Consider the following 24,690-nt stretch of genomic DNA (forward strand, 5'->3'; position numbering starts at 1 on the left):
ACGCTAATACCAAATAAAACGGACCTTCAATTACTAAGATGGAATCTGGACCCACCCAATGGTCAGAGTCAAATAACATTTTAATCTATAAAAAAGATAATCGATTTTATTGTATTGTCATTTTCATTCTTACACGAATCGATATTATATCGATAATACGAATGCATTAGTTTAGTGTATCATTATATCGATTTTGTTTCCCGAATGAATATATATAAAGTTTTAATCAATACAGCCTTGAATAGTGTTCAAAGATACAGCGGGGATGACAGCATCGCCTTAAATCGAACTAAGCAAATGCCGTAATATCACAAACAAAGAGAATCTCGCAAATCCCCAGCATCAATTGTTTAGGGACGCGCTCAGAATCCAGTGTAAGCTCTTTCTAATGTACACGTATTAAATTTTCATTACGTCAATTTATCGATGGAACAATTCGAAAATAAAAACTTTTTTTAGTCATAGATTCCATAAGTTTATGGTATATGGGACTAGTGATTGAGTGATTGCATGCGACCTTGTCAAGCCCGCCCCGTACGAAAAAGCTTTGGCAAGAATATCCGATTTTGTTTTAGTAGTGATAACATCTTATAAATCGATGAACGCCGGCTGCACGCATATAAAAGTGTCACGTTCCGCCCGAGCCTGAGCGTGCGAGCGAGAGCGCGGAACAAGCAATAGAGAAGCACGATCGGCCTAAACGTTGGCTTGTGACACGTTTATCTCTCTTCTCGCGTGACGTCACAGCTAGCAGTTCGAATAGTTCCGCTACTGACGTTATCACGTAAAATTATCGTCCGTAAACCGACATTACAGACAACCAATAATTATTTTTTAAACATATATTTAGCCTTGTGACCAAAACTTTAAATTCTCACCTAAACTATAAATTTTTAATACATACACACTATTTTATACCGTAATCGCCAAATAAATTCGATTCGTTTATCACTTCGCGGTTTATGTGTCATGAAAATCTTTCTTAACCACCCAGCTCCCTGGATATCTTCAACCGAGCAACATACAGAAATTGGCAATGTGAAAAAGAAAGTGGCACACCAAAAACGATATCGAAGGATGAAAGATTATTTGGTTTAAACAAAATTTTCGCAACTTTACAGGGCCATTTACAGCCATTTTTAAAGGGTAAAATTTAGAAAAAAATACCGTAACACCAAAAAAAACTGCAGCTATTTGAACGAAGTAAACTTAATTGAAGTTCAGTTAAAACATCGAACTGTTGATGTTAATACCAAATAAAAAGCACTTATAATTACAAAGATAAATGTCGCGTGTTAAACGAAATGTCGCTTAAACGTCTTTCACTCTTCGATGTTGTCTTTTCACGGTAAATGAACGATTAATGTGCATATGGCGAGGAATTTCCATCAGCCAACATTAAAACTAGAACGACTAGTCGATCTGATATTACCCCATCAAGAAATCATGATTTGCTTGAGGCAGTTTGTTTGTGCACAAATGTGGGAAAATCAAACAAAGCCGCTGATCGTAACTTCTCGGGATCCTCCAAAAAGTCCACTGAAAAAGTCTCAGTAAATGACCACCATTTTACTGAGATTGTATTTCATCACATACCATCTCATTTTTAAATTTAATTCGTTTTTAATAATTTATGTTATATCGCGATTAGTTTCCTTAGTTTTTTATTATCTTATTATTTGACGCTGGCTAATGCACAAACCCTGCCGGAGCCAAAACATTAAAATGAATAAGAAGAAATCGTAAATCACGTATAAAATATTATTGATTAATTTCAAATAGATGCTGCATAATTTTTTAACTGCGTTATCAAACATCGCTAGCTCCTCGTCTATATTTCGCTAAATCAAGCAATCACGTAGCTAATTTTTGTATCTAAATCGTTATAGTACATGAATACGACTGATGAACTTTGAAAAGATAAACAAAAGTTAAAATGTAAAATCGCGTTGAATCGATTAAAAATATTTTTACATAATTTCTGTAAAGTCACGCGTGACCACGAGAATCGTAAAGTACTCGAAGTTTCATTAACGGTTATATTAAGTCGAAAGTGTACTAAGTAATATATATAGAAATGAGAAAGGCTATTTCGATTAAGCGACATTTTTGCAAATTTACAGGGAAGCCATTTAAAGTTTAAAATTTGGAAAAAATATCATAACAAAAATACTTCGTCAGCAATTTCAATGGAGTAAGCATAATTGAAGTTCAATTAAAAACATTAAACTGTTCATGCTAATACCAAATAAAACGGACCTTTAATTACAAAGATAAATGTCGCGTGTTAAGCGAAATGTCGCTTAAACCAAATAGCCTTTCACCCCTCGACATATATATTTGTATTGTGCTGATTTGTGTATATATATATTCTGTATACTATCAAGCGCTGCTGGGAGGTAGATGTAAAATATTTCGAGCACTTCACTCCGCGGTCACGAATGACTATTGTTTCGTCATTAAAGCCTTAAAATTATTTTTACGATTTTTAAAATTAATTTTATAAAATGCTTTTTAAGATTTCGGTCAAAATTTTATACGTTTCATCGTAAAAAGAATTTCGGATTTGATTTTGAGTTCTTCCATTTAAAAATTACATTGCACACTTATCCTATACGTTTGTCAAGTACGTAGCTGAACCAAAACGAATCGCCGAGATACGAACCGAACACTTCGTTTACCATTTTTTTTATATACATAAATGTTTTCTATAAACAACAATTGACTCGCAGCCCAACCCCTGAGAAGATAAATAAAAGTAACAAAATAAATAAATAAAAATAACAAAAAGGAAAACCTTTTTTCTTTTCTTCCAAATAATATAAAATATAGTTATATATTATTTTCCGAGGGCGCATTTGTACTTCTTATTTCATATATCCATTTTTTTTCTTTTCACTTTCTTTACAAAATATAACCATAAAAAGAGATTTTTCGTCATCATAGAGAACTTCTTTTAAACACATTTCTTTTTCTTTTCATTTTTTTTTCTAATTTTTTTTATTTCATAATAAACTTTGGAATGTCTTTCATCACTGTAAAATCCTCGTGAGATCCTGAAAAATAATCAAAAAAGGCAATTAAATTTTTTTGTTTTTTTTTTCCATTTCAGCATCCGCCGCTTGAGCGGAGTACAGTAGGGTTTTATTTAATTATATATTCATGGTGTAGACATGTGAAGAGGTTAATGGCACACTAGTTGAGGTTAACTGTTAAGGTTAAGTCTGAAAGTGACACCTGTGACAGAGAAGTTGAGAAGTGCGCGTTTGGGATGCATGGATTGCGTGAAAGACGATATATGTAAGAGGGGAGTGAGCGAAGAAATAGTCTATGATAGAGGAGTATGGAAGGAGAAAACATCTTGCGCCGACTCCAGGTGACTGGGAGAAGGGCAGGAGAATGATGAGTTGAGGTTAAGTGTTTACCGGAGAGCCCGTAAACAATAAGAATGCCACCATCTATCTTGAGATACGGGTTCTCAATCGACCAGTACCGCAGCTGCTCCATTCTTCAAACCAGGCTGGAGCCATTCACCATATAAACCAAATAAACCAAACCACCAAATAAATACGCAAATAAGAAGTTTCAAGAGATTCCTTTTTAGTTATTAAACTTTTTTTTATTGCCCTTGTAATTAGACGAGCATATGGCCCACCTGACGGTGACTGATTACCGTCGCCCGTGGACATCAGCAATGCCAGCGACAGCACCAAGCCGCAGTCTACCTATTATTATTCATACATAAAGGTCATTCGTGACCACGTCTCAGGTACGTATTGGTTCCAACAGTGGCACTGGTCGCATTGATACGAGCACACGGGGCGACTTATCCTTTAGGCCGCGACGACTTTCAATCGCCGGAGACGTTATCGCAAAAACGATTTTAAAAAACACGAAAAGTCTTCATTTCTTTCGTATTTAAGAGCCAATATGGATGTTAATAACGATACGTTGACAGTGTCATTGGAGTTGTTACGCACCTCGTATCTATGTAGCAGCTGGGATCCGGTGTAATGCGAATTTTCACTGTAAAAAAAAGGTCTTTTCACCGTGTTCTGCCCTGGAATAAGATAATCCACATATAAACCCATTTACTGGTGGTAGGACGTCTTGTGAGTTCGCACGGGTGGGTGCCTACCTGCCACCATCACCCTGCCTATTTCTGCCGTGAAGCAGTAATGCGTTTCGGTTTGAAGGGCAGGACAGCCGTTGTAACTGTACTGAGATCTTAAAACTTATATCTCAAGGTGGGTGGCGCATTTACGTTGTAGATGTCTATGGGCTCCAGTAATCACTTAACACCGTGTGACACAAACTTCGAATACTTTACACAATTACCGGTCACGGATGACTATGTAAAAACGCATTTAATCGATTAAACCACCTCAAATATTAGATAGCTCAACAATATCGAGTGATTTAAAGTATTTCAACTGATATACAACACTCTGGTGGTCGGCACCGACGCTCTGTATCCTTCCGCTACTTAAGACAATGGAAATTTTGATCTCGGGTCTCAAGCCTGGCATCCTTGTGCCCGCGGTCTGCTCCCAACATTTACAGACCGTCAAGTCTCACATACCCCGCGTGCCTCTTATACTAAATTCCAATTACGAAGTCCCATGAGACAGATGTTATTATTATGTTGATTGTGTGTGTGTGTGTGAATTAATTGTATAATGATTTAGATTGATTGTGTATTAATTAAATGATGTTTACGACTATGAACAAAAAATGATTATTATTTCAAATTATGCGAAACGTGTAGAGTTACGTTCTAAGAAGTTTCAAAAGGAACTTCGTAATTGGAATAGAGTTTAGGCGCGGAAACCTAGGAGGTTCTGCGAAAAAAAAACTGGTGACCACGATGATGTCTTAAGCACTAGGTGAGCTCTTCTACTCGTCAAAATAACTAGAAACACGTTCGAATAAACTTACAGAGTTGCGTGTGCGCCGCCAGGGCGTTCTGTTTCGCTATCAGGAGCTCGGGTCCGGGACGTGACACCTGATCGTAGTACACGACTGTCAAACGATCACAAAACGTATTTTAAAACGTGTCCTAGTAGTAGTAGTCGTAGTAATAGTAGTAGTAGTAGTAGTAGTAATAGCAGTAGTAGTAGTAGAGTAGGTAGTAGAGGTAGTAGTAGTGGAGGTGGTAGTAGTAGTAGTGGAGGTGGTAGTGGTAGTAGTGGCAGTGGTTATGTAGTAGTAATCATCGAACAATATACAGAGCTTCATGAACAAACACTAGCGGCGTGCAATACTGGTACATCTTGTGATGATGCACTGGGGCATAATCGGACGCTATTGGAGTTCCCGGGATTCTGAGCTACCACGAGACAGCAGTCGACATTAACCGGTCGATACAATAATTAGCTTAAAACAATAGCTTCAGAATGTATTTGCTATCTTTTAGTAACCTAACTCCTATAGAATCCTACAGAAATAGAGTATGCTTCATTGTACACCAAAATAAACAAAAATGCAAAACATTAAATACGACAAAATTATAATGGGATGTCTTATCGCTAAGAGCAATCTCTTCAACCACCCAGCAGAGACTCGACTGGGTATATCGTGGTCAGGTCCGACGGTGATCAATATCCAAGATCTTCTCGATCATTCTTCATTTTTACTCGACGACCTTAGGGTTCACCTGGTGTTGTCACCGGTAGCCATGGACGTGGCAATCCAGGAAGAGGTTACTAGCTACTGCATCTTCAAAACGGAGTACGTGACGGTAGCGCTGCCGAAATACGATGATGCTAGCTATGGACCTATAATATCTTCTACTGCCAGTCATAAAATCGAATAGCCGTCATTGAAACTTACCGTTGACATCGTTATGACCGTTCTGATAGTATGGACTGCTCTGAGGCTGAAGACACAGGTTTTCACAGCCTAAAAGATAACAATAGATTTATTATTGACATAGTCGATTATAGTTATTTTTAATTGCTCAATTGGATGGACTAGCTCAGAGTAGAACTGGTGTTATGTGGTTACCGGAGCCCATAGACAGCTACAACGTAAATGCCCACATTGAGACAGGAGTTCTTAGTCAGTTTCCCACACTTCAAACTAAAACGCATAACTGCTTCATGATAGAAACAGGCGATACCTACCAGTAGGGGCTCCCAATGCCCCCACCACCAGCCTTGAGTGTCCATCACCTTATACGTGGAGATAATGAAGGATCAACATCTTCTGGTTTTAAATCAAGAAGACATTTGGTGATAGAACGTGGTTATTTATTATAGTTTCAAATGGCTTATCTTGTTTCTATACATCTATGTAAGACTTTAAGACATCTCATTGACATGACAATTAGCACGAGCATCAAGGACCGATAATAATACAATAATTTTACGTTGCTCTAAAACAGCGATGAGGATCGCTTGATCAAAATAAAACACAGTTCTTCTATTTTAAGTTATTCAACTACTAAGACCCGTCCCGGGTGCAATTGCCCAAAGCCAGGATGAAGCGTGAGACAAGTCTAGGCTCAGCCGGCCTGTACAGCGGTCACTAATCACACAAAGGCGACTATTGCTCTGTGTCTATTGCTTTAATCGCCGACCGAGCTTACGACTCACCCGGTAGCTGAGCCCAGGGACATCAATTAGAAAACATGGTTGTTTTGCGTTAGATATAGACATAGTATCAGTGAGTGCTCGCAGGGACCGCTGCTGTCCATTCTCCAAGGCGTCCCTCAGTCGCCGACAAGGGGTGGACACACCCGTGATCGTTCGTTAGCTGGAATTATTAATCCAATGAGCATGCTCACCGTTGCTCAGGTCCGGCTCCTGTTTGACTTGGTTCTGTATGTGTTCGATTATTATCTGTCTCTGGCTGTCGCTGTAGACCGCTTCCACTTCTGTGTGGGTCAAAATTAAACAGTTCAATCAAACCGCTATTATCGTGATTTAAAACGATTTTACATTTTTTTCTAAAAACAATTTTACTTTCTTTTTTTTAAATTGCATTTTACATGTTTTGCGGTCACATTCTGACCAGTGTAAATTTTAAAAAAAATTTAATCGTCCAAGCTCCGAAAAGAAATACTTGAATTCATAAGATCTAACCACTTCGATAAGAACATGGGAGAGATACCCCGATCTCTTCCGTGAGTAGGGTGAGACGACTAAGAAAGTCACCGGATAGGAGAAGCAGCTTTCTCCCAGTGTTATACCAGCATACTACGTTCGGATTGACTGGTGACACTGCGTATGGTGAGCCCACTCAGGAAGTTACCACTGCCCTATCTCTATCTGCCGCGAAGTGATCGTGTGTGCCAGTTTTAATGATAGAGCAAACCATTATAAATACAAATTAATTACTAATAGCTTCGACCTCATGTCTGAAGGTGGCATCACAGACCCAGCGAATTAATTATCCGGTAAATCCTTTAGTCATCTCACCCCCCACCCCACACCACGGGGAAAGAGGGGAGAGTGCTGGCCAATAAACGCGATTGGCTCCGGTAACTCACCCACGTCCTTCCGCTCGTACAAATACTTTTCATCGTCGACCGGTATGTCTATTTCCTGTTTGATCTCGGCCTCGTTGAAGAAACCCTGGTTCCCGTTCATCCTGCGCTCGTCCTGCAGCAGCTGGAGGTTCTGCTGCTGATTCTTGAGCATCTCGACCGAGTCCGGGTAGTACAGGTCGCTCCGGTACTTCTCGAGGAACTCTGTCTTCTCATAGTGACTCTTCCTCTCCAGCGCGTACTTCTCCGCCTCTGTGTTGTACTCTTCGTTCGTCTGCGGTATGTAGTCGTCTTTGTACGGCAGGCAGTCCGCGTAGCTGTCCCTGGGCTCCTCGTCCGACGGCACGGGGTCGGTCTGCATGAACGCGTCCTGTTTCTTGGGGCGCACGGGGAGCGGCTGCGTCCGCAGCTGGGGGGGCGAAGGTTCGCTCGCTAGGGACGTTACGTACTGCATTTTGCACGAAAGCTGCAAGTTAATTTACTGTACAAATTAGTTTAACGTTACAAACGTTTTAAATACGTAGCTTCTATCAATCTCGATTTGTTTGAAGACGTCATGGCGTAAAATGCATTCGCATCGAGTGATGCGACTACTGTACATATTCTTCTAATGAAATACGCGTACTTAACAAATGACTGCCACGATGAATGAACAACATTGTGTAATAACAATCAAACCCTTAATAAGATACGTAATCCCGCACGGCTACGCGGGTACCACCACCACGTCTTCCAGGAGGCATAAACGTAAGGCGTTCCAATTTTAAGGGTGGGGAGGCCGACGTGTTATAGCCATTACTACCACTATAGTTATACTAGACACATGAGCGGTTGCACGATTTTTTGTTGTTTGACCTTTTGACTGTCGTGTAGATCACCGGTGCCCTACGCGGCGCACTGAAGTTATTATGTCCATTACTGTTACTAAGCGCCTGAATTACCTAACCTTGTCTTCTTTTGTACGCTTTAGTCTTTTGGGTCTCTTAGAAATAGATTCCTTTTTAATTTTTGCTTATATGGGTGGACGAGCTCACGGCCCACTTGGTGTTAAGTGGTTATCGGAGCCCATAGACATCTGCAATGTAAATGCGACACGCACCTTGAGATATAAGTTCTAAGGTCTCCGTATAGCTACAACGGCTGTCCCGCCCTTCAAACCGAAACGCGTTACTGCTTCATGGCAGAAATAGGCAGGGTGGTGGTACCCAGCCAGCTCACAAGAGGACCTACCACCACTACGTTTTGGATACTTTACATTAATATTACATATTTACATTGGACTATTGTGCGAAATGTTAATGTTCATTCTTTTTTAAGAGGACCTACCACCAGTCCTTCTCAGTATCTTCAGATTCGTCTTTCCTAGAGTCTACTCGAAATTCCGGCACCTTAGTAACAGAAATCGACATAATTGCTTCAGTGCGCTGCGTAGGGCACCGGTGACCTACACGGCAGTGGAAAGTTTCAATAATTATTAATTAAAACTTACATTAATATCTTGTTCCGTGCACGACAGCGGCAAATCTGGATTCATATTCGTCTGGCCGTGATTCTGTGGTGTGATCCCCCATATTCTCTCAGATTTTTCGCTAGAATTCAAATAAACCAAATCTTTAGCTGCATATTAAGACTTGGTTTTCATATTTTTTGGAATTTAAATTTGAATTTTCTTTTTTTTCCTATCTAAACTGATGGTCTAGTCTAGAGAGACCATATCGGCGTCACCGGGTTAGTAGGTGAGCTCACGGGCCTCAAACTTGACGATGTGGCTAGCACGAACCCTAGTAAGGACAATGCTTCGCAGAATCTACCACCGGATCGGAAACGCGACTCACTGAGAAGATCCGGCGAGAAACTCGGTGGGCTCTGTTTGTATGTGGGTTCATTTACTCTCCGAGCCCTTCGTCGCAAGCAACGGGTTCGACGAAAACGATGACCGATGCTTGGGGTACCTAAAAGGACCGTTAGTGGATCGCGCTCTCTATGCAATATCCATCCAGTAACGACCTTGTCATCCTCTTCGAATGCCGAGGCTTGGCTTGAAGGGCGTACTGAAGGAACCACTAAAGTTACACACGGCCTTACATATAGAAGTTCCGCGATGAGGGCTCTTAGAAGAATCTACGACCATATGTAACTGTGGTCGGCTAATGATGTTGATGCGAGGAAATGTTTAAGATGGTGCCGTCATATTCTATTTACTTCTGCACCTCCCTTCATGTGAGCACAGTTCGTCGCTACTACCTTATCCGACCCCGACGGGGTAACGCAAAGCCGACGTCGCCCGAAACAAGTCTTGTTGGATCTCCCGGATTCACTCTCGCTGCTTTTAGGCCACTCAAGCACCGGTCATCGTCCTCGTCGAACTCGTCGATTACGACGAAAAGCTCGACGAATTAACCCATAGACACATGCCACTGAGTTTCTCGCTGGGTCTTATCAGTGGGTCGCGATTCCGATCCGGTGGTAGGTTCTGCAAAGCACTACGCTTGCTAGGGCTGGTGTTGGCAAATTCTCTCAAGTTGAGCCCGTGAGCTCACCTACCCGCGCATAGCTACCAGCTACCATATAGCTATAGGCTACCAGCGAATAGGTAGGGGAAAAAAGTCACTACCGCCTGAGACCACTGTATTTGCGACTTTTGAGACACCATTTTAGCTACTAGCACTATTCGATTGGGTTTCCTATGACAAGGTTTAAAGAGAATTCTCAAGCTTGAGTGAGTCCCTGGCAGTGCTGATAGTCATGAGCGACGATGAAGTCACCGATACTGTTTTTTGGTGATATACAATCCAGCACCACCCACCTGATGAAGCTTCGTCAGCGTCAGCAATGCCAAGGACACATCCAAGACCACGCTTGAGCACCAGTAGAGAGAATCGTATGCCCGCACGAGTTGGTATCACCAATGAAGCAGTCATTTAGGTTTGGAATATTACACTATTACCACCAACATAGAACTACCACATGCCTAACAGTTTTCACGTTATTACGTGCATTATTATGATCGGATAGCCACACGCTTTATTATGCGTGTGGCTATCCGATCCCCAACTTGTTCCGAGCTTGTTCAACTACGCGCATCATCTATAGTAATCTATACCAATGGTGCGCCAACTCCGGACAGGGACCTCCTGTGGGGACCGTCAGAAAGTTGTTGGGGATCGCCAATTTTTTAATTGTACGATCAATTTAGCACATAGCAGCACCACTCCCATCTACCTTCATCATACCCCTATTTAGAAGTCGCCAAAAACTTTCTCTCTACAAAAAGTCGAACAAGTTTGCGGCATCACAGGTCTAGGCGACTAGTAAGCCTTGCTTGTCGCTTTCTCTCTAGGTCAGGGGTCGGCAGCCTTTTTCGGCGCGCACTGCGGTACCGTAAATTTCGGGTAGTCGGTGTGGTGGAGCTCGATGGGGTTTAGTCGGTAGTCGGTTCTACGGGGCAAGGGCCTCGCGCAACTTTTTCAAGGCGTAGTCTTCTGTGAGAAATTGGGGGAGGTGAAGGACCTCGGTCCTTCTCTTCTCCCCTTCTTCCTCTCGGGAGGCGTCGGAGTCCGACATAGCCCGGTCCGTTACCCCTCTCGACCAGGTATCCGTAAACAGATTCCCCAGCGTTAAAAAAAAGGGGTCGGCAACCTGCGGCTCGCGAGCCACATGCGGCTCTTTGGATATATAACTGTGGCTCTTTAGTTCCATACGAAAATACTATTTAATAAAAAAAAACATTAAAAAATTGTCCTGAATCGAATAACGAGGATTGGGCACCATTTCTGTCTCTTGGCCTATTGTTGTAAGTAAATGTTTGTTTAATTTTTTTACTTGAATAATAAGTGATTATCTAATAATACCATACATATATTATCTAATTTGTTGTAAAAAAAACACTACCTATATAAGAATAAATAGATATTTTTCTTATGAATAATTAGGTTTGTTTTTTTTATCAAAAAATATATTTATGCAAGTACAAGTTTATTGTTGTCAAGAATTTTTGGCTCTTGCGACTCGAAAGGTTGCGTATCGACTGTGAAGGATAGAAGGAGAACCGTCTCATACGAGAGAAACTTGAAAAAGTGTCCCACTTTCAGCACTAAATAACAGTTCAAAAATCCTCCAGAATGGCGCTAGCATAGGCACAGGGTATGACATGAATTGAGCAGTTGTTAACTAATTGAAGTATGCTGAGTTAGGAAATTTAATATATTTAATGACTAGAGTAGTTAGTGACCTCACATGTTTACGTAGTCCAAACTAATTTCGTCAATATAACCTAAAATTATTGCAGTGGGTAAAACGTGGAGACATCGATTGCATTTTCTTATCGGCTTTAGTCCTTTTTTATTTCTCTATCTTATTCTAATAACTTTCAGCGCCTTTTTTTTAAATTTACCCGGTTGCTACTGTAGCGCCACCCTTACTTAGCAGATTTTAACGGACACTTTTTCACACGCAGAGACGGTTCTCCTTACCTCTACCCTCCATAGTTTCGACGAACCTCACACCGAAACAAAGCACTCATCTAACTATGTATTTATCGATTTTCGAATGATTCTGACTTAACAAAATCGAATTATGCATTAACAGATCGAAAAGGAGAAAAATATGCGTGGGTGTAGAAGAAAAAAAAAAGTTTTGACATTAATATTTTATTCAACAATATTATTCGTATCATTTACACACTAAATTGTTGTTACACGGCCATCGAAGAACCGAAGTGATTCAAGTGACATTTCGTGACGTCATTTGAGGGTAAATCGTATGACGAACGATTGAGCATTTACTACACCAAATCTTTGCTTTTTTTATATGATTTAAAAATTACTCAATAGTCCTTGACAAATTCATATATCATTCACATATCGACGGGTGAAACGGCTATTTGGTTTAAGCGACATTTCGCTTACCACGCGACATTTATCTTTGTAATTAAAGGTCCATTTTATTTGGTATCAGCATCAAAAAGTCGACATTTTTAATTGAACTTGAACTAATTTTACCACATAGAAATAGCTGAAAAAGTGTTTTATTGCTATGGTATTTTTTTCAAAATTTAAACCTTTGAATGACTCTCCTGTAGTTGCAAAAAATGTCGCTTAAACCAAATAGTCTTTCACTCCTCGATATTATTATGTACTTTTTACATTCCGTTAATAGGGGAGGAAAATTATAAAAAAAAAACATAAAAACAAATAACGTGTCGTGACGTCACACATTTGAGTTGCGGGCGTGCGAGTGAGACGGCGAGACATTCCCTTCTCGCGACGCATTCCCTCTCTAACTTTTACTCCCCATTCGTAAATACCTAGCTCATAATTGGCAATTTACAATTAATTTCGATGTTGCTTCCGTTATAATGAAAAGTTTCAATTTCAAAAGAATGTACAAATAACACAGGAAACGCTCACAATGTTACAGCCAATGTATGGTCAATGCGTGAAAAACAGAACAGGCAGATTTTAATGTATCATACGAATCTTGGTACACTTCTGCTTCTGACAATATCTATGTATATATATAACGTATATAAACTTAAAATTAAAGAGATGTAGGCAACGGCTTGGCTCTGTCCCGGGCATTGCTGACGTCCATGGGCGACGGTGACCACTCACCATCAGGTGAACCGTACGCTCGTCTCCTTAAAGGGGAAATAAAAAAAAAAGATTACTAAAGAATCACTTAATACGTACTTAACAAATGTTCACGATTGACTTCCACGGTTCCTTCAGGAATAACATCATGTAGTAAAAATTAAACCCGCAAAAAGTATAATTTTCGTAATTACTGGCGGTAGGACTTCTTGTGAGTCCGCGCGGGTAGGTACCACCACCCTGCCTATTTCTGCCGTGAAGCAGTAAAGCAATAATGCGTTTCGGTTTGGAGGGTGGGGCAGCCATTGTAACTATACTGAGATCTTAGAAATCATCTCTCAAGGTGGATGGCGCATATACGTTGTAGATGCCTATGGGCTCCAGTAACCACTTAACACCAGGCTGTGAGCTCGTCCACCCATCTAAGACATAAAAAAAGACCAGTGTCACTTTTATCACGGCCCATTCACTCCTTCAGTTCCTTGTTCATAGCTGAGGGGGGTGGAAGATCCTCGGCTTTGAGGTACCTCAAGGAGCTCCAGCATTCATCTAGCGACCTTCTCGTATACGGGGTCTTTGCCAATTTTCCACTACGAGCCCCAACTGACCGAAAGCTTTTGGCATCCAGAATCACTATTTTACCACCTCACGAAATATTCACTCTGCATGCGTGTAGCAGCCGTTTTTGATATCCAAATCACCGATCGGTTTGGTGAGCACTCGCGGCCAAATGTTTTCGATAAAGCAATCCAAATCCATTGTTGATCCACCGAATCACCTTTGCGGGTTCCGTGTCTTCAAAAGGATCGAAGTGACGTGAACCGATTCGAATCATTAATGAATCGATATTGAATCGAAATGAGATTGGCTTACACAGCACTATATATACCATTTGTGTTTTCATCGTTCAGATAATCCTAGGTCATTGCCAGAAGAACTGTTCAACGCTTTATCACTGAGTCGACGATAAAGATATCCGAAAAGTCACAGGCTCTTGGCCATTTCGCGGTTATTATTCGACAATAAGGATGTATACATCTGATGGCGAAACGCGCGGCGCTAGGTTGCTTCTATCGCTGCTCTGATAAGGGGACCTAAGGAAAACAACAATCATTACCTACCTAGTTCATTACAGATTCAAATATAATGGATATAGGGTATTTCAGAATGAATAAACAATAAAAGACTTCATTTTGTTTTCTGTGATATAATAAGAAAACAACTTTTAAAGCTTTAAAAACAATATTAAAAATTAAACAGTATTAAACTACACAAAACTGAACTCTTTTTTTACTGAATGCCAGACTTCACTCAATGACACTAAAGAAAAATCCTTTTTAAAAACTCAACACTTTTAAATAATAAAGGTTTTTCTTTACATATATTTACAAGAGTTCTTTTGTTGGGAGGCCATTTTCTAACGTCAAAATAAACCGCGCCATTACAGCCGCGGAAATCGAGACTGTGGGTAACGAATTTGACTTAATATAAATATAAATAGCATGCTTTTTGTTTCGTTTAAAAATAGCGTGCTTTTTGTTGTGCGCTTTTATAAATCGTTTTTTTTATTTTATTGACTGACCTTGTAGGCCAACGACCATACGGCCTACATGATGGTGAGTGGTTACCGTCGCCCATGGACTTCAGCAATGCCAGGGGCAGGGCCAAGCCGCTGCCTACCGCAAAATATGCTTATGCGTCTATGGTCAAAATGCAGACATTTTTTTGTTTGAACGGTGGCAGTGTGTCCAGACACCTTACCACTTAGTCGTGACTGATGAAGAAAGATGAGGATTTGCGGTAGGCAGCGCCTTGGCTTTACGCCTAGCGTTGGTGAAGTCCTTGGGCGACGGTAACCACTCACAATCAGTTGGGCCGTATGCTCGTCTGCCTACAAGGGCAATAAAAAATAAAGCCAGGAGTGACAACTCAATAATATTTTTACTGCTTTAAAGACACAACAAAATAGCGTTATAAAAAATAAAAATAAAGCCGAGCAAAGCTCGGTCATCATCTAGTAACATTATAACGACATGGACGCATCAAACATGTCGAAGCTTTAAAAAGCTCTTGCATTGTTTATTTAAAAAAAAAAGGTTTTCAATAGAAACACGTTGAGAACAACAAAATTGTGTATAAATAATATTGATAATGAATCAATTTTAGTATCATAGTCAAGTATTTGTTAAGGTACGTTCACATCGCAGGCAGACTATGCGATTAAGGGTCAGACAGACGCTAGAATGAACCAGGTAGTAAAGGCCTAGAGGCCCTAACGACATCTACTATCTCGCCCTTTACGGCTACCTAATGGCCAGAAATGTCTATATTTCTTCGGCACAAATTCGCTGAACTCTCCTCCTCGTTTCCTCACTGCTGAAGGTCGTGGCCATCATGTTTAGACAGGACTTTATTAATATGTCTTTCTAGGGTTTCCGATCTTTCGCCGCGTGAAGGGCTTCGTGGAATGGGGTTTCTAGTGTGGTGCGGATGTGATCTAACCAACTTGTCTCTTGTAGGCGGTCTCTTTCCCTCGATCTTCCCTGTCACGGATAGTCTCTGTGGCGGTAGCCATCATACAACACAAGATATTTGACAAATGCCTGAATCTCACTTACGACATTTTCAAGATGAGCTTGCAATAGAAGTTCCGAATAACAAGATTGGGACCGTCGGTCTACCGAGCAATATCACCCGCTCAGTGGAAGAACTTCCCTCCGTCGTTAAGCATCCTACAGTCTCTTTAAGCTTCAGGTGTTTTCCGAGCAATATTACCAAAGTACTCGACCTGAATTGATCGATTAATACCGCTTTTCTCGAGAAACACGTAGAACTGTTTTCACGAATGGTTACTTGTAATATTATTACGCGCTGGGGGTTCGGGATAGATAAAAAAATCTACCGAAGTACAAATTAAAACCGTATTAGCACTTAGAACACTTAAAACACTCAACAAACACTTCGATTACTGACTAACTGCGTGCCATCTCTGCAACGCTTTTATAGTCGTGACGAAATCCCTAGAATCGTCAAGAATATTCTACAAAATTCTAGTATTATGTGTTTCTGCTATCTGACAATAGATGGCGTTGTACTTGTCGCGCGTTCTAGCTACTACTAGATCTTTCGATATTCGTTCGCCTATTGGGCGATAGATGGCGTTACTCTTACCGGCGTAACAATATGTTGACATTCTATTGGTTTAGTTCTCAGATAACCAGATCAGTATCCAGATATCAGTGGTTAAAATCTTTAATGCCCATTAAAGAACGTTTGGATAGTATCACTTGTAAATACCTAACGTTTAAATAAATACCTGCGAAACATATTTATAATACTTATACAAGCTACATATTTGTTATAATATTTGATTAAATTCACGGTGATGGTACTTTTCATCGACACCTTAATAATCTCTCATCGCTTGGCATTTTTTTAATGCTATAAAATTGAGAGAGGAACCTATAGACAGCGTATATATCGTGGAGGAAGCGAAGGTCGATGTTAAGCCCTGGAGTAGAACCAACGCCTACGTATCTAGGCAAGATGGGATGTTATGATAGCACACTTCATAAATTTGAGTTAACTTTTACGCGATCGAGAACGTTAAAAAATTAGCACTAGGTACACTGAACGCTTAGCTAGCGTAAGTAGTATCGAGATAGTTAGTAAATATATTTGATGATGAATATATTTAGTTTTGTTTTAACTTTATTAACTTCAAGCTGAGTTAAGTCCGATGTGTATTATAAAGTTTTAAGATATACTAGCTGGCCCGGCAAACATTGTTTTGTCATATAAATTATTTCTAGGAAAGATAAATAACCAAGATACCGACTGCAGCGCCATCTTGCGGGCTGTGAATCTAAACCATACAGAGAGCCACCCAAACGCATACAAAAAAATAATTAAAATCGGTCCAGTCGTTTAGGATTTCAGTGACAAACACACGAACAGAAGAAATATTTAAATAAAGATAATAATTTAAACATGTACACACATAAAATAGAGATGGATATATTTATATGAGCGCATTGTGAGGTGTTTTTTGTGAACTTAAAGGAGACTGAAACGATTACATACATTTTTGGGCCCGAATGTAACGTGATGAAACTAATATGAATTAATAGATTCAGATTTATCAGTACCTTGCTGAAAATTATAAAAGTTTTCTCAATCTGAGAGCCGAGTTAATAAAGATTTAGTAAAAGTTAGGTTATGTTACAATCTCTTTGAAAGAGCTGAATAATAACTTATTTAAGCATAAGTAAATGTTTATTATATCCATTGGATAATCTTTTAAATGTCATATTATGAATGAATATCAATGATATATGGAATATGGAATTGCTATCCCACAATTCACACAGCGATCCATAATTTCAACAGTATCCAATGCAACAATTTCAAGTCAAACGTGTGAGCGATCTTCGGTGTCCAGTGTAGAAGCAATTGTCGTACAAGGCTGGCAGAGTTGGAATCCGTAATAATAAAGCAGTGATCGTTGAAAATATAAAAACAGCCCGATAGATACACACTCAAAATGCGTCGAAGATACAAAACGAGTAGAGCAGAAAAAACCAACAAGCGCCAAAAAATAATTGTATAATCTGTGAACAAACGTCATGTCAGCTTACTGTCAAAGCTGTCATCAAAAATACAATCGATTTTAATCGATTTGAAATCGATAATCATATTACTTTGTTAAGTAATAATAGACTTTTTCTTCATTTATGTATATAATCGCAATTAAATCCGGCGTATACCGCACTTGTATACAACAAGTATAAATCGCTCATTTAATTACGTTGCATTAATTACCTAGTGCAATGTTTTTCTTTTTATAATCCTGTAATCGATTAATTAAATCGATCACACCGTTATACCGACAAAAACTAACTTTCTCATTTTTCTCCGGTCCCAGAAAGAGGATTGAGGTGATTTTTTATATTCTTATATAAAAAAATATGACAAATTTTTTAGACTACATTCCAAGTTATTACATTTTTGGCCCACGATTTTCCGTCTTCTTTATAAATTTCTTTCTTTTTTGTTTTTGTTTTGAGTAGAGGACTCATGTTTAATGTTGACTGAGGAAACTAGTTTGGTGTTTGTTTATCTATTTTTAATATATTATATGTTTTTGTACTTTTGAATTCCCAAATAAATAAATAAATTAATTAATTTAACTTGCGCTTCATTGGTGAGGATCTTTAAATTGTTTTTATTATTAATTTTTTTTTCTCAATTCCCATTGTAGGCAAACGAGCATACGGCACACCTGATGGTGAGTGGTTACCATCGTCCATGGACTTCAGTAATGCCAAGAGCAGAGCCAAGCCGCTGCCTACAGTTAAGTACTCTGCGCAAACCTCATTTGAAGAACTTTCTGTTTTCGATTTGTTATTCTATTAGTTTAAGTTAATCTGTCAGTCTAGTCTTCCTTGAAGTAAATTAATATTTATTTAATTAATGTCTTTAAATTAATACCTGAAGCAAAAACTTTGTACCCCTTTTTACGAAAATTGCGCGGCCGGAGGAGTGTAGAATGTTAATATTTTTTTAAATTGTGCATAAAACACATTAAATCGATAAATATAACATTACACACACTACCATGTATTTGACACAGCACATATTTATATACTCTTTGTTTATTGTCAAACTTTTGTTAATGTTTAAAGTCTGTGGTCAAATTAAGATTAAATTAATATTGTTGGTCTTTAATATTACTATTTGTATATACTCGTAGTGTAATTTTGGCGATATCTGTGATTGTAGAAGTAGTATTTGATAATAGAATCATAATAATGTTCAAACTTATAATATCAATTAATTATAGTCGAATTTCGACTACTGGGGGACGACTAGTTTATTTAATTTTATAAAAAATAGAAATCAATTGAAGGTCCTAACTAATGAAAACAAGTTAAATAAATATTTAGATAATTGAATGAAAAAAATTGTCTCTTTTTTTATTTTTCTAGTCCCCGAATTTAAGGAGTAAAACCGGTCCATAGCTGAAAGCTTACGATGGACCATGTACTTTAATAGATACTAGCTGATCCGGCAGACTTCGTAGTGCCTCAATCGATAAATAAAAGACTTAAACTTTTGTATAAAATAAACTTAAAACAAACAAAAGTAATACACATCAAAGGAAAAACAAAATTGTTATTTTTATTTAATTCCGAGCATTTTCATAATTATCTACCTTTTAAACCTTCTCTGGACTTCCACAAATAATTCAAGACCAAAATTAGTCAAATCGGTCCAGCCGTTCTCGAGTTTTAGCGAGACTAACGAACAGCAATTCATCTATACTAATATTATAAAGCTGAAGAATTTGTTTGTTTGAACGCGCTAATCTCAGGAACTACTGGTCCTATTTGAAAAATTCTTTCAGTGTTAGATAGCCCATTTATTGAGGAAGGCTATAGGCTATATAGTATCACGGTAAGACCAATACAAGTGGAGCACCAATAAAGAATGTTTCAAAATAGAGGTTTAAATAGCTCCTTAACATTCTATAATTCAAAAATATTTTCACTTTCTACGTAAATGAAGTGGGGGGTAAAATTTAGCGTTATGCCAAAGTAACTATTCCACGCGGACGGAGTCGCGGGCAATAGCTTGTTTTTATATATATAGATTTCTCTAATCTTACCCGTTCATCTCGTGTTTCTTGGTCTCCTTGTATTTCACTGTACGACTCTTCCTTATAACCATGACGGAGCCATCAGGGTTCAGTTTCGGCAAGTTCTGCGAAGGCACAGCATCCTTGTTAAGCGTCTTCCACTGTCCTGAGAGAAGAGATATTAAATAAATCGAAAACTGTCTACACTGCTCCAGACCACCACCCCCTCCATCTTGCCCCCAGCACTGCTGATGAATATGAGCATCTGAGACCACTCAGCATCAGGCTGGTTTCTTAAATAATAACACAAAACTGGAATATTGTGGGGAGCATAGGTTGCAAATTGCTCAAAAGCTCCACTTTTAGCACTAGAATAGACTCATGTTGTCTATGGGCAGTAATTTAACACAGAGCCCTTGTTTCTCCTACAAAAACCAAAAGCCTCTAAAGCTGGTTAGAGGGGGATGGCCATAGGTATATCAAGAAAGCGTATCTTGGAGTTCGTATTGGTTAGATTGAAGACTGATATTGTTACGTCGGTAAGAGCAACGCCATCTGTCGTCGAATTGCGGAAGCGAATATCAAAGAAACTATTAAAACCGAGAACGCTCGAGAATTACCACGCCATCTATTGTCAGATAGCGGAAACACATATCGAAGCTACTCGACCTGTCAAGAATGTTCTCGTTAATTGTGGAGATGTCGTATCAACTACAAAAGCGTTGCAGAGATGACACGAAGGCAGTTACGAGTAGTAATCAAATCTACTCGAAGCGAAGCAGAATAATGCGATTTGTCAAGTGTTTTGTTAGTGTTTTAAGTGTTAAATAGTTTTTTTTTTATAGCTTAGATGGGTGGACGAGCTCACAGCCCATCTGGTGTTAAATAGTTACTGGAGCCCCCACGTCTTTCTGGTCAACCCACGCCACGTCTTTCGGTACGCGATCACCACTCGAGAATTCCCCAGCCGCTCATTCAAAATGAAAACGTGATCTTTGATACATCTTCAAACTTGTTTTAAGCCCGAATTATACGTGAGATAATTAAAAGGCAATTTTATGTAGGTACCTTAGCCCTTTTTAGCATCGCCTACCATATGTACATAGCGCTTAAAATACGTATGATCTCTTAATTATATAAATAGCATATATTATTCAAAAATCCTATGGAATACATACAGTCTAACATTCATGTTTGACATTCGACATTCCGCTATCAAAATATCGCGTTTTATACATAGAATATATGTTATTTTTCAACTGCAGGAATCCCCCCAGAGAGCACAGCGCACGAGTGCAGTTGATAATGATGTTATTGTTTGCAATTAATGAAAAACCCGGGCAAATGAGTTTGTCGGTTTTGTTCCACGCGGCGTGTTCGCACCGGACTCAGCATCCACTTCCATAAAGCCTCACGACACGAGAACCCTCTCATCGTGGCCGCCGGTAACTACATTCCCGATCCTGCGGACAGAATGGAAAGCACTCGACGTCGCCCAAAACACGTCATTTCGGATCCTCCCGATCCGCTAACGGTGCTTTTAGGTACCTCAAGCACCGGTCATCGTTCTCGTCGAACCCGTCGGGGCTCGACGAGTAAATTAACCCTCAGACACAGCCCACTGAGTTTCTCTCCTGATCTTCTCAATGGGTCGCGTTCCGATCCGGTGGTAGATTCCGCGAAGCACGGCTCTTGCTAGGGTTCGTGTTAGCAACGTCATCAGGTTTGTACCCGTTAGCTCACCTACTAGTTAAGGTTACACTGAAATAGCCTCTCAAGGCTATCAGCTTAGGTAGGAAAAATAAAAAGGACTTAGCGAACGAAGAATTTAAAAGAATTGAATAATCGCTGACTCGGTGGCGCGGTAGTTAGCGCTCCTGTCGCGCCAAGGGTCGTGAGTTCGATTCCCGCATCGGACAATCATTCGTGAACGTTCGAATGAGTCTTTAATAGGTTTATTTGCCCTTTGTCTGAATGTTTATCTATATATGCGCACTCGCATCCAATCACCCGACCCTGCGGACCGAATGATAAACAGTCGACGTCGCCCTAAACACGTCATTGCGGATCCTCCCGATTCACTATCGGTGCTTTTGGGTACCACAAGCATCGGTCTCTGTTCTCATTGAGCCTGTCGAATGAGTTTGATGAGTAAATTGACCCACAGACACAGCCCACTGAGTTTCTGGCTGAATCTTCTCAGTGGGTCACGTTTCTGATCCTGTGGTAAATTCTAAGAAGCACTACTCTCACTAGAACTAGTGTTAGCAAATTCTCTCAGACTCAAGCCATGTGTGATCATTTTTTCCCAATATTTTTTATTGATCATTAAAAGTAGTTTTACAGTTTAATCTCCAATCCTTCACTATTACTGTGGTGCTGTTTGATGTGTATTGCTTGCCATTGCTTTTGAGCAATCATTCCCGAATGAAGGTAGCCACTCATTATCCTTTCACCTGTTGAAGTGCTAAAATAAGTAAAATGACAATCGGTCCCTCCGGAATCCAGATGCTCAACAGACGAGGATCTATTTGATTGATGATAAAAATAAATGATTCCTACATTTGTGGTATTGCCAAGTGTTCTTCGGCACATCTGAGATCACAAATGCTCATTCATTCTGAATTTTAAAACAACACTTTCCTATGATTTTACATATTCCAACATGTAGCAAAAATGAAATCTGCAAAAAAATTAACTTTGCATATTTACTATACAATTTAGGTATAGACTTCAAAGATCACAGTGAGTTTCACATTGCGATAACTATGGGCTCGAGTAACCACTTGCCACCATGGGAGCGGTGACCTGGGGAAAGAGATCACAATTTTATACAATACTTAAATTAAAAAATTTTTTTTCCTACCTATGCTGATAGCCTTGAGAGGCTATATCAGTTTCACCGTAACATATAGGTGAGCTCATGGGGCTCAAACCGGAGTGGTGCTAACATGGACCCTAGCAAGAGCAGTACTTCACAGAATCTACTACCGCATCAGAAACGCGACCCACTGAGAAAACCCAGCGAGAAACTCAGTCAGTTAAAAACAATGATTACCAATAACGAATGCTTTAAGTAAAATGAAGTAAAGAGGGTACGATGATTCAAATATTTACTAGCAATAACATATATTGTGATTCTCTTTAGATCACCATTACAATTGTAGCAGTTTACAGTGGGTATTTGGGAAGACTGTGCAATAGTAAATTTACACCTTTATCTAACTTTACACCAAGTAGCTAAGGCGATGGTAGCCTTGTTGACGAGAACATTATTTGCTAGCTATGCTAGCAATATTTTCTACTTAGGGTCTTCATGAACTGATAATGGTGATTGGCAGAAACTCCAGCACACTGAGCTCAGCTGACTTTCAATTGTTGCAGGGTATATGTTATTGTGAATCTAAACTATGGCAAGTTTTGAGAAACAATTTCTGTATTTACATCCTTTGTTTGATAACAATTCTATTTCTTTGTTTCGCACACCTTAAAATCATACTGAATGCATGCATCAAACTGCCATGTCTATATTATGGATAAATATGTACTAAGAGTTTTTCGCATCCCCTAATACATTTTACGAACTATAGTTTCAATTTCTTTGCGTAGAGGTTAGTAGCATTACGACAAAAAAAAAATACACAAACATTCACAATGACTCACGTTCGAGTGTTAAAATGTTAAAAAAATAAATTCGTGTAAACGGAAAAACCCGATACGTATCTTACCCATTGTCGTAATATTGTAGTCCGCCTGCGTAAAATGTAGACTGCAAACTTTTGAATATATCGTGACAGGTTTCCCGCGCTTCAGTATTTCATTCCATCTTTTCTCCATCGTCTTATCTTTAGGAAACTTATGAAATTTCACGTTTTTCGTCTTGCCGGCTAAAGATGTACATTGTGGTACCGTACAATAATAACCCATGGCTTTTTAGAAGTTCGTTATTAGCTATTGGCACTGATTTAACACGGACACAGCACATTAAGACACTAACAATTATGTAAAAAGTTACATATGTATGTATTTCTTTATTTTTTTACAGGCCTTATCACGTTGTTGAAAAAAATGGAATCATCATAATAGCCTTGAAACGTTTGACATGTATCACCTTTTCCCTTCCATGTATTTTTTTTTCGAATTTGCGACTTTTGTATGGATGTGATGGAAATTTGAGATCGATTCATCGAGGAATCGATTATTGTTCTCAAGATTTTAAAGTTAACTTCTCTAGGCGCGTTATGAAAAACTGATGAGAGTGAAATTTTACGATGCGTGCGCACCGTGACACAAAATTAACAGAATGAAGTTGCCCACTAAATCGCTCATTACAATACGACAGACGTAACTTGGCGAGTCTGAATATAGCCGCAGGTGAACTTTCGTGCATGTACACTCGTAAAAAAAGTATTATTAGCATTCATTTTTTAGTAATATAAATGACAAAATTATTATTTAATATAATTCATACTAAATTTTATTAAATTATTAACGTTAAATATTTATTATTAATTATTTAATACTTAAAAAAAAGAAATAAATTTAATAAAAATAAAATATAACTTCTTACGCGCGTACATAAGTACACGCACCCTATTTTTTTAAGAATCACTGTGCATCGATTCCATATAACAATGTCAAATATTTAAATCGAGATCTACTTTTTGTTTTAGAAAGAATTTCATCGTTGTTCACAAAATAGTTGCAATGAGCTAACTGCACCCAAACACATTTTTGTTTAAAGTCGTAGTATTTCGATTGAAAATTTAACAATGATTTTTAAACATTCCATACAAACGAAATGCTATAAAATTTAAAATGTTCGGTAGAAAATCTTACCCCCCTAAAAATCTCCAAAATAATTAACAAGCGGTATATGAAATTAACAAATTGGGTTGTAGGAAATGTTTTGATGGATTGGTTTAAAAATGATGGAAAGGGATTGCTTATATTTTATTTATTTAAAGTCTCCC

The 24,690-nt window shown here is 38.9% G+C and overlaps 1 protein-coding gene across 2 annotated transcripts; it reads right to left on the bottom strand.

Moving 5' to 3' along the window:
* Positions 1 to 2,882: 2,882 nt before the first annotated feature.
* On the bottom strand, positions 2,883 to 24,022 carry LOC114248997 (uncharacterized). 2 transcript variants are annotated; one of them, XM_028182452.2, is made up of 9 exons: positions 23,446 to 24,022; positions 19,748 to 19,883; positions 8,979 to 9,078; positions 7,493 to 7,955; positions 6,788 to 6,877; positions 5,833 to 5,901; positions 4,939 to 5,022; positions 3,981 to 4,060; positions 2,883 to 3,056 (listed from the first exon to the last, which is right to left on the bottom strand). In XM_028182452.2, exons 1-9 carry the CDS (start codon positions 23,642 to 23,644, stop codon positions 3,033 to 3,035), a joined length of 1,245 nt encoding a protein of 414 aa, XP_028038253.2. In that variant the 5' UTR covers positions 23,645 to 24,022; the 3' UTR covers positions 2,883 to 3,032. The 2 variants fall into 2 exon arrangements, with proteins under 2 accessions (XP_028038253.2, XP_089593820.1); XM_089737694.1 differs by having other exon boundaries at positions 19,748 to 19,878; positions 23,446 to 23,594.
* Positions 24,023 to 24,690: the final 668 nt, after the last annotated feature.

The sequence above is a fragment of the Bombyx mandarina genome, chromosome 23 (genome assembly GCF_030267445.1).
Source record: "Bombyx mandarina strain Sakado chromosome 23, ASM3026744v2".
Lineage (NCBI taxonomy): Eukaryota > Metazoa > Arthropoda > Insecta > Lepidoptera > Bombycidae > Bombyx > Bombyx mandarina.